The sequence below is a fragment of the Protomyctophum bolini genome (genome assembly GCF_963924005.1).
Source record: "Protomyctophum bolini genome assembly, chromosome: 20".
Lineage (NCBI taxonomy): Eukaryota > Metazoa > Chordata > Actinopteri > Myctophiformes > Myctophidae > Protomyctophum > Protomyctophum bolini.
In genome coordinates this window covers 16,759,720-16,777,443 of record NC_137881.1, presented here as the reverse complement: position 1 = coordinate 16,777,443, position 17,724 = coordinate 16,759,720, and the positions used below count along the sequence as shown (strand labels likewise).

The following is a 17,724-nucleotide window of genomic DNA, read 5'->3' as shown; positions in this document are numbered from 1 at the left end:
TGGGAGACAAGGTGGAAGGTAAACCTGACGGTGTCTCTGTCTGTCTGGGAGACAAGGTGGAAGGTAAACCTGACTGTGTCTCTGTCTGTCTGGGAGACAAGGTGGAAGGTAAACCTGACTGTGTCTCTGTCTGTCTGGGAGACAAGGTGGAAGGTAAACCTGACTGTGTCTCTGTCTGTCTGGGAGACAAGGTGGAAGGTAAACCTGACTGTGTCTCTGTCTGTCTGGGAGACAAGGTGGAAGGTAAACCTGACGGTGTCTCTGTCTGTCTGGGAGACAAGGTGGAAGGTAAACCTGACGGTGCAGACAGGAGAACGCGGGGTGATGATTTTAGTTTTGTTTGTTTTATTTAACGCTATGATTCTGTGTGTTGCGTCGCTGAGGCAATGTGAAGCGTCTGGCGGGTGTTGGGTGCACCTGGTAGTGTGTGACTGTGTGCGTGTGCGCGCACACGTGTGTGTGTGTCAATGACTCATCCAGCCAGTTAACTGTGTAAACTGCTGCTGTCAGACAGTCATTTCAGGACCATGGACAGCACAACACATGGACTTCAATTCAGCACTGTGGACAGCACACACACACACACACACATGTACGCGCACACACAGACACACACACGCACGCACGCGCGTACACACACACGCACAGTCTTCAAATATATGTAGTGTAGTAAAAGTTGGACCTGAAATGTAGTGTAGTAGAAGTAAAAGTATTAAATTGCAAATACTCAAGTAAAGTACAAATACCTCCAAATTGTACTTAAGTACAGTACTTTAGTAAATGCACTTTCCACCACTGCACTGCAGCGCAGTAGTGCGTCACGATGCATTTCAGAGCGGCAGCCATGACCTTTCAGACGGAAAACAAGCTTTGGGAAATTGTGTGAATCAGGCCAGACTCTATAAATCCAAGCTAAATGTTTACAACTCAATGTTCTCTAACTCTAATCTCAACCATTACTCACACTACGAGATTAGAACACTGGTGCCTCACAAACGACATCGTGTCGAGCAAATGTAAAACAAAGGCTTCGTGTCAGTGTGTGAACCATTGTTTCCATGATACGTATGATGCATTTTTAACTTATATGATAACCCTTCCACAGTAGCTTTTTCATATTCAAATTCATATTCATATTCATATTAATATTTCCCTACGTATATAATGCTTAAGTTGCATATTATTTAAAAATGTTACATTTGTAATACAATCCATCATTGTCTAACTGGGGACGTTTCATGGTGATAACAATTTAACTCACTCAGAGTTCACACAGCTCTGGGATTACCTACCGTAGCTTAGGGATTCTGTACAGTATGATTACCTACCGTAGCTCAGGGATTCTGTACAGTATGAGCCTTCTTGGTCGCTGTGTCAGCACTATTCTGTCAGTAATGGCTCAATTTCCCTTGACTGAATGCTCAGAAGTGTGGACGTTCAATACTTCTGGTTCTCCACTGGCAGTTCTTAGCATACAGAAGTCAGAAGTATTATCGACCGATTAAGTGCTGCTTATTTCATACAGTGCGTTACCTGAAGTGTAGTGTGTGTCGTTATACCGTATATATGACTTCATAAGAGGTCATACGAGGGCTTAAAGGAATGCACTGCTGGCGTGTAAATATCAGTGACAGTTGTACCACTTGTCTACTGCTATACAGCGACACATACACCAGTGGTTTTCAACCTGTTTCGTATGGAAGTCCATTATTCATTCAGCATTTGAGCCATGGACAACCACTCGACGACATTTAGCCTCTCAGACCCAAAACTAACAGAATATTTTGTTATTGTTGGATATGATTTTGTCCACAATTCCATGCTGTATCGATGTTGGTGCTATAGGAGAGATAACAGGCAAACGTTGATCAAATCAAAATAACAATTATTTTACGGTACATTCTCTAATTGTGTAAACTTCTTGTAAATTAAGTAATGCAGATGACCACTGATAGGAAAAACACATTATTGTATGCCTTGAGATTTTATGTAGATTTGCTTCATTTAAAAAGCATCTCTTAATCATCCACAGAATGCAACTATGCTGGAGCCACTGATTATTACATGGTAATTGACTTGCAACACATCCATTACTGATTGTGACTGTCGCGCTGCCTACCGGTAACTTTACAGGAAAGACATACGTGTTGTGAATTTAAGCATACGTTATGGCACACCTTAACATAACAGCCGATCTATGGAAATGTCTGTCTCGCCTTTAGGCAAACGCATCCAAGAGTGTCAGAACTTGTTCCAGAAATACTCTTATTGTGATGAAGTGATCCGAGACATGGCGGAGCTGACTTTGCCAATCTTTTTTTTCTTTTAAAACGACATCTGTCAACCTTGCTACGAGGCTGTTCTGTCTTCAGAGACTCTGATTGCATCGATGTGTACATTCACTGTTTTGTTTTTTTGTTTTTTTCTGGGTGGGTAAGGTTTAGCGACCTTAACTTTTTAGCTGTTTCAGCAACAGATCACTGAGTCACAACACAGTCTTAAAATTCATGGCACATTGATGAAAGGCACTGCCAAGCATATTTCAGAGGGGACTCAAAGGCTGCATCCACTCAAAAAAACCAAAAAAAAACCCAGAATGGCACAGGTTATTATAAATAACCATGTGCAAATGCAAATGTGTTCCAAAAGCTAAATGACGGCACACTAAAGTTTTAATGAGCGGTGGCATCGGCAACATGTCCAAATCCGTTTCAACGATGATAAATCGAAAGGTTGGATTTGTTGGCCCATAAAATGTTTGAGCATTTATATCCAAATGCGCTCTGTTTTATTGCAGTGCTGACAATAATTGTGAACCAGGAAATGTGACCCGTGTCGCTGTGGAAAACCACCCAGGGTATTCTCACCGTGTTCATAAAGTTTATTAATGTCTTCAGTTGAGCAGTGTTCATTTGACCACTCGGCAGCCATTTTGCTCTGAGGTAGTTAATTACATTCACCCTCTTCTCCGGATATTTAATCATGACCTTGATTTAGAAGGCCAGGATAAAAAAAAGTAGCAGTAGGCATACACCCTGTGTCCCGAGGAGAACCACACATTTATCCCATTCTGGGCATTATGTTATGCTTTAGCTATTGAAAAATAGCAGATCTACAAGCTCATAGCGCGCCACCGAGTGGCGCGCTACGAGCTTGTAGGTCCGCTATATCCGAAGAAATCGAAGAACGGCTGACATTGAGTTGGCGAGGTATACTGAATTACAAATATGATCTGCAAACTGTTAAAATAATAATAATACAAGCCGAAACCCTTCCAGACTTTTATTTTCTCCCTGGAAATAAAAACGTCTGGGTTTCCGAGGCTAGGGTTAGTATATAAATGCACAGAATTACAAACAAACATGAATATAGGTCATGAGTTAATAAGAAAGTCTTGCAGTCCTAACAATGGACTATATGACAAATGTCATCATTTGAGTATAAAACCCTGCATTTAGCAACTGAAACAATCCCTATATACAGTTCATAATGTGGTTAAATGTGCAGACAGCCACTACTGTGCGCCCATGAAATACAATTATATTACAAGAAAAAGAAGAAAAAAAAACGAATTAAAAGCAAAAGTTTAAATAAATATACTGTGCCTCCGAGCTGGCAGACATGGAATAAGTAGATCAACGGGGGACGGAGCCGGTCTAAATGTCTTGCCAAACAAAGCTCTGACAGCTCCTCACTGCGGCTGCCTGAAGATCCCTCATAATCGGTTTAAACTCACCAGCAGAGCACTGCGGTGCTTAGACTTGGAAATCCTTCTGAATTCCACGAAGAGGGAACAGAATAACATGAAAGCTCTTTTGGCCTATAATTCAGTTTGGACCTCGGGGGGGCCAGGAAACTAAAAAAACTAAAAACAATTCCCGTTCAGTCACAGTAGTTCAAAAATAAGTAGCAGGGTCCATCGATCTTTATTTAAACCTTGGGAACGCACTCAGGGAGAGCCGCTAATTATCTCTGCTGCAGAGCAAACACAATAGGCTGCATTTGTTCAAAGCAATTCCAGTCGGATACAGTAAGATACAAAAAAAATGATCTTCCGTTAATGCCTCGATGGCAACAATGGGTCTATTTTTTGTTTGTTTTTCTGTATGCGTGGGTGGTGAAAAAGGTCCTTCTGAAATAAGCCTGGTCAGTGTTTACATAGCTGGGGGTTGCATTTTAAAATGAGATTTCTGTGATATCCTCTGGTGGGTTTGTCTTTGTCACAAAGGCAGCATGTTTTTACAGCACTGCCAGTGGATGTACAAACATTTGGTATTGTTCTGCCAAATACCAAGTCTTACCCTCTCTGGCACAGGCCATGAATAATGCATTCTAGACAGGAACTCCATTTCGTGTTTATAGCATTATGTTATACTTTAGCCTTTGAAAAATAGCACAGAGTGCCGTGCTATGAGGAAAAAAGTGTTGGAAAATCTTCAGGGGGGTCCAGGGGGCTTCCTGGAATAACATTTTCAGATGGGGGTCGGCGGCCAATGACATGAAATATTGAGCACCACTGATACAGAAACATAGGTATTTCAGAAAACTGTCAGAATTTAGAAGACTGCAGTTTTTAAATGTTGATGTCAGGCCTAAATGAGATAATTAGCACCATGCCTTGAAAATGTCTCTTTGCCCCGCCACCTCCTCCTTCCACATTCCTCCTATAGCCTGGGAAGCATCCCTTTTGGGGTTTATGAATGATCCGGTTGGAAGCGGATGATATGTTACGTCATGTTCAGTGGTGTCAAGGTCGTAGAAAGCAGTACCACGCCATGGTACCGGAAAAAATATGCAGATGTCAGAATGATGTCAGAACAGACCAGCTCCAAATATGGAGTACCCGTCCCACCCATCTGTCTGTGTCCCTTGTATGCCCATATATGGAGATTTATCTATCTGTCTCTCTGTGTCCCTTTATTCCTATATATGGAGTTCTGTGTCAGGCATGACCACATTTTGAGTGTTGTGATGTCAGAACAGGCCAGCTTCATATATTGAGCATGGCCAGGGGCCCTGTCCAGAGCCCGGGGGCAGAGGCCTTTTGTGGCGGTTCTGGACAACCGTGTGTCCGACCGACTCGACGCCGGGCACTGCACTCCATGTGGGGGTGTGGAGCGTGTATGTGTCGGATTTGAAGTCGGTGGGGCTCTCGAGTTGCGTGCATTTCAGCCGTACACACACACAGACAGACAGTCAGAGACATGGTGCATTTATAGATATAGACCTGTACGTGCCCGTCGACCACCGGGCTACTTTGGAACGATGCAACTTGGAAACCTAATAATACCCGTTGTCATAGCACCCGTTTTAACTATCCGTCTGTGCCAATACTGTATGTGGAGATCTCTGTATCTGTCTGCCTGTGCCTGAAGACTGCAAACTGACTGTGAAAAGTGGACTGGTTAAGTTGTCAATTGGCAGGTGTGGGGTTGCCATGGCAATCGATTGGCTGAGGCAGAGGCTGGAAATGTGCACAGGTGAGGGGACTTGGGTTCATTAGGCAGAGCCTGACCAGAGCCTTTTGTGGTCTTTCTGGACAACGGTGCACGCCACAGACTCACGGCCGGGCACTGCACTCCCTGTGGGGGTGTGGAACGCGTGTGTCAAATTTGAACACAAACACACACACACACACACACACACACACACACACACACACACACACACACACACACACACACACACACACACACACACACAGATATATATTACGCGCATATATTAAGGTTAGATTCACAGGGTCTGTTTGCGATCAACAATTTCCATATTGCTCTGAACATTGCTGTTTGGAGAAAACGTTGGCCTTGGCACCTACAGTATAACTTCTCCAACTTATTATTATTGTATTCATTTATTTCGGAGAGAGAAACCAGCAGATGGCCTTCAGAGCAGATGGCACTCATGATCCCGACTGCAAACAGAGGCCCGGAATGTGAATACCATGCAGAGTTTTGAGTCACCAAGTAAGATGGAAGAGGCCGAGGTAGATTTCAGCGACTGTAATGGCAGATGTTTGGCTTTTAACAACAACAAACACCTTAAGGTCGATGTCGTTTGAATTGAATTGGGAAGGACAGATAGATTAAACAGACGTGTTAGAGATTGATTGCTAACCAGGCACAGGCAGTGTTTATTCCATTCACCCGGGGGGGAGGGGGAAACAAAGTGTCTCTCTCTATGTGGAATCCATTTAAAAATGATAACTGGAAGAAGAATGTTAGATAAAAGGTTTATTCAAGGTGGAAGGGGGCAGGGGGGGCACGATAAATGAAGAGGGAACATAGAATGAAGGAAGTGTTGAGGAAATATAGGGAAAAGAAGGAAAGGTGTGGAGGTTAGATGAAGGTTATTACGGGTTGTTTACATGTCGGTTCCGACTCACACAGGACGTGCTTTCAATACTGCTCGGCTCTGTTGCCTTGTCGTATGTGCTCCTTCTTAATCATTTTCATATCTGAAACGCACATGCACGCATGCACAAACGCACAACAAATGCCCGTAGTATTGCAGCATGCCCTCCCACACACAATGCTTTTTGACGCATGCGGCACGCGCAAAGCTCAAGGATCCACACAGACACTGGCAAACAGACAGGCGTGCGCGCGCACACACACACACACACACACACACACACACACACACACACACTCTCTCTCTCTCTCTCTCTCTCTCTCTCTCTCTCACACACACACACACACACACACACACACACACACACACACAGACCCACAAGTAACATTGCACGCACAATGAGGCAGAAAGGCAATCAATTGGCTAAGGGAAAGTCATTAACAGCCGAACACAAGCCAGTTCACTTCCATGATGCACTCATTTCACGTGCGTGCGTGCGTGTGCATGCTAGTTAGAGCGTTAATCTGTAGTCTCAAATGTTTCCTTATGTGCAGTTGTATGCAGATATGATTGATAATTACCATGTCATCAAATATGTGTGCCAATTTGATCAGCCTTGAAATTACGTGCGTGCCTGTGTGCCTGCTGTGTGCATGCCTGTGTGCGTGTGTGTGCGTGTGTGCATGCGTGACTGTCTAAAATGTTGTATTGATATCCACATAGTCTAAAGTTCAGTATTTACCCATGAGACCTCTCTCGTTTGCTCATTTGTGTGTGTTGAAGTGTGTGTAATGAGTGGGGTCTTGTGTGTGTGTGTGTGTGTGTGTGTGTGTGTACTCTGTATAGATACGTGTAGATCTGCGTGCGTACATCTCCTGTGTGTGTGTGTACTGTGCATGTGCGCGTGGATGTGGTTTTATGTGTGCGTAGCCCCGTGGTTTAAGGCGTGAAGGATGGAGAGAGGGAGGCAGGGGAGAAAGACGGACGAGCTGACAGCTCCCCCTATTCTACTCCTCCTAATCACCGGGGCAGCGCTGGGCGTTGTGAGGCGGAGAGAGAGAGAGAGAGATGAGCCGTCTGTCTCCTGAAACACAGAGAGATTGTGTGCGAGCATAATACTTGCGTCAAGTTGCGTGTCTCCGTGTTGATTTTGTCGACTACAAAAAACTATGGTGAAAAATGTTTGGCGACTATACCTTTTTCCACTGACTAAAATGACTAAACTAAATGGAAACCAAATGAAAACTGAAACTACTGTATATGACTAAATTAACTCGGCAACAAATGTTTGGAAACTTAACTTTGGTCCATTATTTCTCCACCTTTATAATACCAATTGTTATTGCATTTTATATCATTTTAATCGTTGATTAGTCACCTTTACAACGAGGTATAGCTTGTATTCCTCATTGTAGTTCCTCATTCCTGGAATGAGCAACACAACTAAACGTGTGGGTCGTGCCTCCAAAACATTTGCCAAAATGCCAAAATGGCTGGGATTCAACCCTTGCTTTGAGTTGCTTAGTGGATTGGATGATTGCACTCTCCCACAGTAATAAGGGTAACACATATTCGCCATTTTATTCATACTTTCATCAAATATATTGAATGTGTAACTAAATCTAGGGCCTATTGGTATCAGATGTTGTGCTGTTATTTGGTATGTGGTGTTGGATTGTAGTCGACTAAATCACCTGTAGATTTAATCTTTTGATATTTAGTCGACTAAAACTAGACATACATTCCAGTTGACTAAAATGTGACTAAAACTAATTGAAAACTATTCAAGAGACTATGACTAAAACTAAAATAGAAATTTGCTGCCAAAACAAGTCTCCCGACCGGACTCGACACGAGTCAAGGACTCCAGTAAGACAAAACAGGAAAGGGCGCACACCAGTGTTGGTGAGGTGCTGGCCTAATGCAGTAAATAAGTAAAAATGAGAAAAAGGCCTCACACACGTAGCCACGATGCTATATATTTATTGAATCCGACATTTCGACCTAGGAGGTCTTCTTCAGGGAATGGACTCCAGTAAGGCCCTATTCTCTCTTTACTTAATTATTCAAGCCTTGTCAAAGGGCACCGCTGCCCTTCTCTAAAACATTAAAATAAGTATCTGCTACTATACATGCACAAGGCAGCTTTAGTTATGGCATTATTGACCTTTATTAAGCAGAGCATACTAATATGATAGTGCAAGCACCAGTGGCTCAGGAGACATTACCGTATAAGCAATATGTATTTGAAGCAATATATTGATCCAAAATGGACCCAGAATATAACCGCGGAAAAGAGTGGATGCTTCAGTATATATCTCTTGTCACATAATGGTTGATACATCTGTAAAGAGTCTGTGTAACTTTGGCATAGTGTGAAGTCTGTGGATAATCTTAAATTGAACAAGACATTGCGTTACAGTTTGAGCAGTTTGAACAGTTTGTACTGTTAGAGCCTTATCCCAGGGACCCCCATTTATCTCCATAGCCGGCTCTTGTTCCCAGCGTGTCTTAATACCCGGCACACATCGAGCGAGCTTCTGAATAATAAGTTCTGGAGTTGGAGATAACAGATGTCCTTCCTTCCCTACACCTCCCAAGCCTATAGCCCATTAAGACTGGGATCTATGTCACTTTTAAACCATTATGTTATACTTTAGCCGTTGAAAAAAGTGGCGTAGCTGCTTTCACATGACATGAAAGAACGATTATTATTCATTCATTTTTAATTCAATGACTTAGACTCTGAAACTGTCACATTATGTCTATGAGTAGCACTACTGGTTAATGAAGTATAGCATTGAAAGTGAATTGGCTTCTATTATAGTGTGCCTTTCGTTCACATGCCTATAGCTTGTCTATCACTGACAAAGTCAGCGGTTCTCAAGGGCATCACTGTCCCTGAATCACCTTTGGGTGGTGTTTCTTTGTGTTTCGCCGCTTTCCAATTTTAGAAGATGTAACCTGTGTCTATATAACCTCATAGCTCCAACCTTTTCCAGGTTTTTGCAATGCATTGCCGTTCCGAAACCCACAGAGTTGTAGTGTTTTGTTTTCCGTCGCTCGGGCCTGCGTTCTGGAATGAAGCCAGGCACCTTGTGCATTATGATGACCCTCATGGTGTTGCATTCGAGGGCATCATGTCACAAGCGTACAGGAGGAGAGTCTGTGTGTGTGCGTATGCATGCGTGCGTACACATACACAGTGTGTGCGTGCGTACACAGTGTGTGCGTGCGTACACAGTGCGTGCGTGCGTGCGTACACAGTGCGTGCGTGCGTGCGTGTGTACACAGTGTGTGCGTGCGTGCGTGCGTACACAGTGTGTGCGTGCGTGCGTGCGTACATACACAGTGTGTGCATGCGTGCGTACACAGTGCGTGCGTGCGTGCGTACATACACAGTGTGTGCGTGCGTGCGTACACAGTGCGTGCGTGCAGCCACAGGCATACAAAGCAGGTTGCTCTAATGAACACATTGATGTGGTATACAGCAGACATGGAGGAAGACAAATGATCTCTTCTTCTCTTATGATTGAGTAATTTTTTTCTCTCGTGATGTCTTTATCTCATCAACATCTCTCATGTAACCTCTGGTGGTTTTGTTTGGGGGTTGTATTTATTTTCTTTGTCTTTCTTTGTCTCATAGCTATGAGCTTGTAGGAAAAATCGTGAAAATGTGGCCCAAATGTTTGAATATATTCATTCAGGGCGAACGTTTTTAACTCAAATCTTTGCTTCTGGGGAGTTCCTGGAACAACACATTTTCAGATAGGGGTCAACGGCCAAATACGTATACATTTTTGGGGGTCGTTGACATGAAAATGTTTGAGAACGAATGACATAGAAACATGGGTTTTTCAGAAAACTGACAGGATTTAGAAGCCATTTTCTTTTACAATCGGCCTCAGGTCTAAATGGGTTAAAGTAGTTTCCGCTGACCGTGTAACCGTCATGCCTTAATGTCACGACGATCACGACATACTCTATAATCTCTTGTTGTCCAGATAGTTCTAAGGCCTCTATACCCGAGAGACAAACTCCCACACCAACTACTTTGTAAAACTGTCAGCGGGGGGGGGGTTCCCGCAATGTGTCCGTTTCTCTGTCATGCGATCACAGCAGGCGACGAATGTATAAAGCAGGCCCGAGTTTAGGCGAGACTGTGACCTCAATCAGCGGCGCGGCCGTGTGCCACACACTTAGCGGGGCCCGACCTGGAGTCAGAGCTGAGGGCCCTGCAAAGGACTATACAATTACTGGAGGAGATCTCCCTGCTATCTCCTCGCAGCAGCCTCAGCCCTGCATGTGCATTAACCTGCGTATTAACCTTTAGAAAAGTATTGGAGTATGCCATAATGCCATGTAACGCCTTAATGAGAATCTCTCTGATATGTTGCACACTTTTACAAGCCGGCAAAAGAAGTCGGGGTGGAAAATGACATGTTGGCACACTTTGGAACATGAAATTGCGCGGGGGGATTATTTTTGAAATTGGGTTCAAATTGCTGTTCTTTTCGCCGTTTTCTTACATAAATATGACCCATTTGATAGCTTCAACTGGTGCCGCAAGATGTGAGTGGTTTCTGAAGCTGTCATTTCTCACTCTCCTCTCTCTCTCGTACTGCCTTCTTGTCTGCTCTTACAGCTCTCCATATACTGTACTTTTTCTTATGTTTACCACTCCAGTTCTCTTCCGTGCGTGCATGCGTGCGTGTGCAGGTGTGTACATTGACCTATTGTAGGTTTTCATAGCTTGGTCCTCGATGGAGTACAGTGTTTTTTTGTGTTTCGACTAAAACCAAAATGTGCGTCGACTACCTTTTTCACTGAAGAAAACAAAATGTAAACTAATTGTAAACTAAGCTATGATGACTAAAACTATAAGACAAAATATACTGACAATTTAGTCAACAAATATAAACTAGACTAAAAGCGCGATGCGTTGTGGGCTTGTAGATCGGCTATTTTCAGTGTAAAAACAGCATCAAGGCCCGGCAACATTTTAGTCGACTAAATCAATTGTAGATTTAGTCGACTAAAACTAGACTAACACTAAAACATTCCAGGTAACTAAAATGTGACTGAAACTAAGTGAAAACTATTGAAGACTAAAACTAAAATCTAAATGTGCTGCCAAAACCAACACTGACGGAGTGCATCCTCATTTTGGGACGCTGTCTGTTCTCTCTTCTGCTCGTCTCGTCTTCTGTCAGCCATATTTATTCAGCCCCTTTCCCTGATCTCCTCCTATAGACGCTTTCCACAATCCGTTGTTAGGAGACATGTTGCAAACCCATGGCATCAACCTGTCGGCTCTTAACGCACACTGGCAAATGTAAAATGTGCCAGTGTGCGTTCCGCGGCCACGTGCGCACGCAGACAGCACAGAGCTTGTACTGTACATCTGCTATTTATTTTGAAAAATCACAAAAAAATGTGGCAGAAATCTTTGAATATATAATCTTTCACAGTGCACAGTTTTTAACTGCATATCTTTACTTCTGGGAGGTTGCCTGGAACATTATTTCAGAAAAGTGGAGGATTTAAATGTTGAGGTCAGGCCTACGTAAATGGATTAAGAAGACATTTCTATAGAATGTGTCCTCAGGTCCCCCTGTGTTGTCCTCCAGTCACCCTCTCTCCCTGCATGTATGGATTAAGAAGACATTTCTATAGAATGTGTCCTCAGGTCCCCCTGTGTTGTCCTCCAGTCACCCTCTCTCCCTGCATGTATGGATTAAGAAGACATTTCTATAGAATGTGTCCTCAGGTCCCCCTGTGTTGTCCTCCAGTCACCCTCTCTCCCTGCATGTATGGATTAAGAAGACATTTCTATAGAATGTGTCCTCAGGTCCCCCTGTGTTGTCCTCCAGTCACCCTCTCTCCCTGCATGTATGGATTAAGAAGACATTTCTATAGAATGTGTCCTCAGGTCCCCCTGTGTTGTCCTCCAGTCACCCTCTCTCCCTGCATGTATGGATTAAGAAGACATTTCTATAGAATGTGTCCTCAGGTCCCCCTGTGTTGTCCTCCAGTCACCCTCTCTCCCTGCATGTATGGATTAAGAAGACATTTATATAGAATGTGTCCTCAGGTCCCCCTGTGTTGTCCTCCAGTCACCCTCTCTCCCTGCATGTATGGATTAAGAAGACATTTCTATAGAATGTGTCCTCAGGTCCCCCTGTGTTGTCCTCCAGTCACCCTCTCTCCCTGCATGTATGGATTAAGAAGACATTTCTATAGAATGTGTCCTCAGGTCCCCCTGTGTTGTCCTCCAGTCACCCTCTCTCCCTGCATGTATGGATTAAGAAGACATTTCTATAGAATGTGTCCTCAGGTCCCCCTGTGTTGTCCTCCAGTCACCCTCTCTCCCTATAGAATGTGTCCTCAGGTCCCCCTGTGTTGTCCTCCAGTCACCCTCTCTCCCTATAGAATGTGTCCTCAGGTCCCCCTGTGTTGTCCTCCAGTCACCCTCTCTCCCTGCATGTATGGATTAAGAAGACATTTCTATAGAATGTGTCCTCAGGTCCCCCTGTGTTGTCCTCCAGTCACCCTCTCTCCCTATAGAATGTGTCCTCAGGTCCCCCTGTGTTGTCCTCCAGTCACCCTCTCTCCCTATAGAATGTGTCCTCAGGTCCCCCTGTGTTGTCCTCCAGTCACCCTCTCTCCCTGCATGTTGGTGCAACTCTTATTACAGCACCAGCCAGGGTGAACGTGTCAGCCGTAAATGGCTGGAGTTGTAATAAAAAAAAGTGTGTGTGTGTGTGTGTGTGTGTGTGTGTGTGTGTGTGTGTGTGTGTGTGTGTGTGTGTGTGTGTGTGTGTGTGTGTGTGTGTGTGTGTGTGTGTGTGTGTGTGTGTGTGTGTGTGTGTGTGTGTGTGTGTGTGTGTGTGCGCATTTGTGTGCGTGTGTGTGCATTTGTGTGCGTGCGCACACAGGTGTGTACTTGACCATATTGTAGGTTTTGATATAGTTTCATATATAGCTTGCGGTCCTCGATGGAGTGCAATCTCATTTTGTGTGTGCGCGTCTCTGTGTGTGTGTGCGTGTGTGTGTGTGTGTGTGTGTGTGTGTGTGTGTGCGTGCGCCTCATAGAGTTGTTTCATACCGAATACAAAGAGAACCCCCAAGGAGCTTTCTGTGCATCTGACTTTGTGTCCCTGCACGTATATGTGTGTGTGTGTGTGTGTGTGTGTGTGTGTGTGCGTATAGTACGTGTGTGTTTGTGTGTGGGCGTATAATCCGTATATTTGTGTGTGTGTTTGCATGTGCGCTTGCCTGTGAGGAACAGGCAAATAGAAGTGCTGCTTAGACAGTCTATTTTGACGGGCTGGTTTTGCTTTAATGAAGCTGATGAAGCAGACTGTACACATTGTATCATTATTCAAAGTCAAACTCCCCTGACTCCTAATGGCAAACTTTTCGGCAAACTGAGTTCAGAGACTCTGCTCTACTTTCACCCTCTCCCTCCCACACTGTTGTTGCTTTTTAGCATGCTGTTTATCTCCAACGTCAACGACGGTCAAGTGAGTCTCTCGTTGAGTTGATTACAGTGATGACTGACTCTCTCTCTCTCTCTCTCTCTCTCTCTCTCTCCCCGTCCAGACCAACATCCCCTTCCTCCAGAACGTTCTGTCCAACCACCAGTTCCTCCACTCCACGGTGGACACGCAGTTCATCGACGAGAACCAGGAGCTCTTCAACCTCAAGCCTGTGCAGAACAGAGCACAGAAACTCCTGCACTACCTGGGTCCGTACACACACACGCATTTTTATGTTTTGTGTTTTGTGGCTTTGGCCGTTATTTTATATGTTTTATGGAGGGACAGACATTAGGCTGACAAGAAATGGGGGAGAGAGATGGGGGGGAAGACATGCAGGAAAGGCCGTCGAGATCGGGGAGTCGAACCCACGGCATACACTGCCAGACTGGATTACCAGCCATGGTGCCTGGACCGCCTGGATCTGCTATATGTTTTGATACGTTCGTTTGACATTGTATGATGTATCGTTTGAGTATGTAGTTAGAATATGGATGTCACTGTGTGGAGTGTGGAATTGCCTTCACATTTGAGTACATGGCAGACACAACCCACAACACACAGACACAACACACAACACACAGACACAACCCACAACACACAGACACAACCCACAACACACAGACACAACCCACAACACACAGACACAACACACAGACACAACCCACAACACACAGACACAACACACAGACACAACCCACAACACACAGACACAACCCACAACACACAGACACAACACACAGACACAACCCACAACACACGGACACAACCCACAACACACGGACACAACACACAACACACAGACACAACACACAGACACAACCCACAACACACAGACACAACCCACAACACACAGACACAACCCACAACACACAGACACAACACACAGACACAACCCACAACACACAGACACAACCCACAACACACAGACACAACACACAGACACAACCCACAACACACGGACACAACACACAACACACAGACACAACACACAGACACAACCCACAACACACAGACACAACCCACAACACACAGACACAACCCACAACACACAGACACAACACACAGACACAACCCACAACACACAGACACAACACACAACACACAGACACAACCCATGCGGTTATCGGCACATTTAATACACAGTTGTTATCAACATTCAGCATTAAGGCACAGTGAATGCATAGTTGATGAATGCAGCACATTCAGAACATACAGTACAGTAGAAGTTGAATGAATAATACATCATAGCTTAGTTCACAGCTAAACATCACGGCCAGGCTTTTATTTAGGAGAAGTCTGTGTTGTTTATTTATGCATCTCCATTTGCTTTATTAGTATACACAATGGGGAAGCTAATTTTAGAAATAGCGTCTATTGCGTTTAACAGAATGGACAGACGTCGGCGCCAGGGTCCAACTTGTCAACTTAAATTAGTTCAGTTTAGTACAGTTTCCCTGTCTAGGGCGAGGTTGGACGAGATACATTTATCATCACAGATCGCTTATGACGAGATTGTACGAGATAAGGGTTTATAGTGTTATAACCCATTTTGGGGTGTTTTAAGCATTATGTTATACCCTAGCTATTGAAAAATAGCAGATCTACAAGCTCATAGTGCAGCACCGAGTGCCGCGCTACAAGCTTGTAGATCTGCAATTTAAGAAAATGTGTGAAAATGTGGCGCTAATATTGTGTAGCCTTCTTGTAAATTAAGTAATGCAGATGTTTAACAATAATTTAACTCCTGAGAGCGTGAAATTAAACCAAATGGACCCTTACGGGTATACGCGGGTTTGGTTTGATTTAATTTTCACTCTCTGAAGAGTTAAAGGTCTATAAGGGTCCTTTTGGTTATACCAACTCTCCACATCATTTAGCTGGAACCACCCTCAAGGACCACTGCTAACGGCTGCTTGTTGTCCCCGCCTCTTCTGCAGGTCACGTGATGGTGAATGGACCGTCCACGCCCCTCCCTGTGAAGGCCAAGCCGTCCTCCATCGACCCCGTCATCCCTCAAGTCAAACTGGGTACGTCTGTCATCCCTCAGGCACACAGACATCGGCCCGCAAACGGAGCTCACTAAGTCTTTTTTCCAGATGGGCTGCATCTTCCAGTCCTTTTCTGTCATCAAGGAAAGCCCTGTGAGAAGAGATTAGATTGATCACATATACTGTACAGTAGTCAGTCAGGTCTCCACGCATGCACACACACACACACACACACACACACAGACACACAGACACAGACACACACAGACACACACACACACACACACACACACACACACACACACACTGACTGGGCTATTGTGCATGGACATACAGTATTCTGTACATTTGCACCTGAATGTATACCGTGTGTGTGTGTGTGTGTGTGTGTGTGTGTGTGTGTGTGTTTGTGCGTATATCTTGTTACGGCAGGCTATAGCCGTCGTATTAGTCGATGAAACATAGTCTCCAGGGAGAAGGCTCCCAGGCGGAGCTCTCAGTGATGCTCCCCCTGCGTCTGTGGAGCTGTAATAAGTTGTTCCGCACCAGCTGTGATCGGCGACGGCACATCTTGAAGGGTTAAAGCTGAGGTTAAAATGAGCCTGGACCGCAGTTCGCTTGTGCAGATGGATCGGAATCGCATGCGGGAGGGAGGGGAGAAGAGAATGCTGAAGAGAAGTGCAGACTCTAGCTGCCATGTCTGGCAAAGAAAGCCTCTCCCTGAAGGCCTTGAAAAGACCATATCATATATTGTCCTGTGGGAGAAATATATATATACGAGCGAAGTCCCGTCAGGATGACAAATGGTGATGATGTTGGAATGTGACGGGCGTGGGAACGGCACGGAAAACAACAAAAAAACATGAATAACAAGTAAGGGAAAATAGAGATAAAAACCTAGTTAAAATGTCGACGATGTGTCGCAGAGCTAAAACGGTGTTCATTTTCCTTCTTTTTTTCTTTTTTCTTTTTTTTTTGTCGAAACATAATCAGCCGAGCACGAAGCAGACATCTTGGAGTGATGTCAGTCCTCCCACACCTCAAAAAACCAGCACCAGCATCTCCTATGGGGGGAGGGCAGACATTTTGTGATCTATTTCCGTCGTTAATTCAGGTTTTCGTCAGCGTTATAAATCAGAAGGCGTCATGCGTCCTGGCTTCGCCCAAGTGCAATCTCAGTCGTGCTCGGCAAAACATGATTTTATAAGAAAATAATATGAATCATAATCTGGGATAACTAATCAAATCTGACATCTAAATAACGTGCACAATGGAACTGAGTGGAACGCTATAGCAGAATGATTTATCGCCCCCGTGTGTGTGTGTGTGTGTGTGTGTGTGTGTGTGTGTGTGTGTGTTTATTCTCCTGCATGTGTTCACCCTCGCATGTTTATTTATGCAAATCTAATTTAGAAAAAGCCACCGTCATGCACCCCTCCTGCGCCTGGAAAACAATCGAGGTTATACAGAACGCAAAGAGAGAGAGACACATGTGTAACACACACACACACGCACACACACACACACACACACACACGCACACGCACACGCACACACACACATGCACACACGTGCACACACGCACACACGCACACACGCACGCGCACATGCAAATACAAATACAGGCATACCTAATGCCTAGTAATGAGATTTGCAATGTGCTTATAACCTTTCTTTCTTTCATTGGACGGACAGATTGAACTGAGATAAGAGAAGAGATTAGGTCGCAGTATTATGGCTCTGCTGCTGAGGGAACGATGGAGGACGCAGGGAGGGAGGGAGAGAGATGCTCTGAAATGATAGAGAGAGAGGGGGGAGGGGGGGATGTTTGGGAAACC

General features: G+C 44.6%; 1 protein-coding gene across 1 annotated transcript in view; it reads left to right on the top strand.

The window, feature by feature from the left end:
• LOC308334920 (pyruvate carboxylase, mitochondrial-like) overlaps positions 1-17,724 on the top strand; it is a 378,126-nt gene that overhangs the window by 258,739 nt on the left and 101,663 nt on the right. The window contains exons 13-14 of the mRNA XM_080791818.1: positions 13,960-14,104; positions 15,836-15,925. Coding sequence (XP_080647944.1) covers positions 13,960-14,104; positions 15,836-15,925 — 235 coding nt within the window. The remainder of the gene's footprint in view (positions 1-13,959; positions 14,105-15,835; positions 15,926-17,724) is intronic.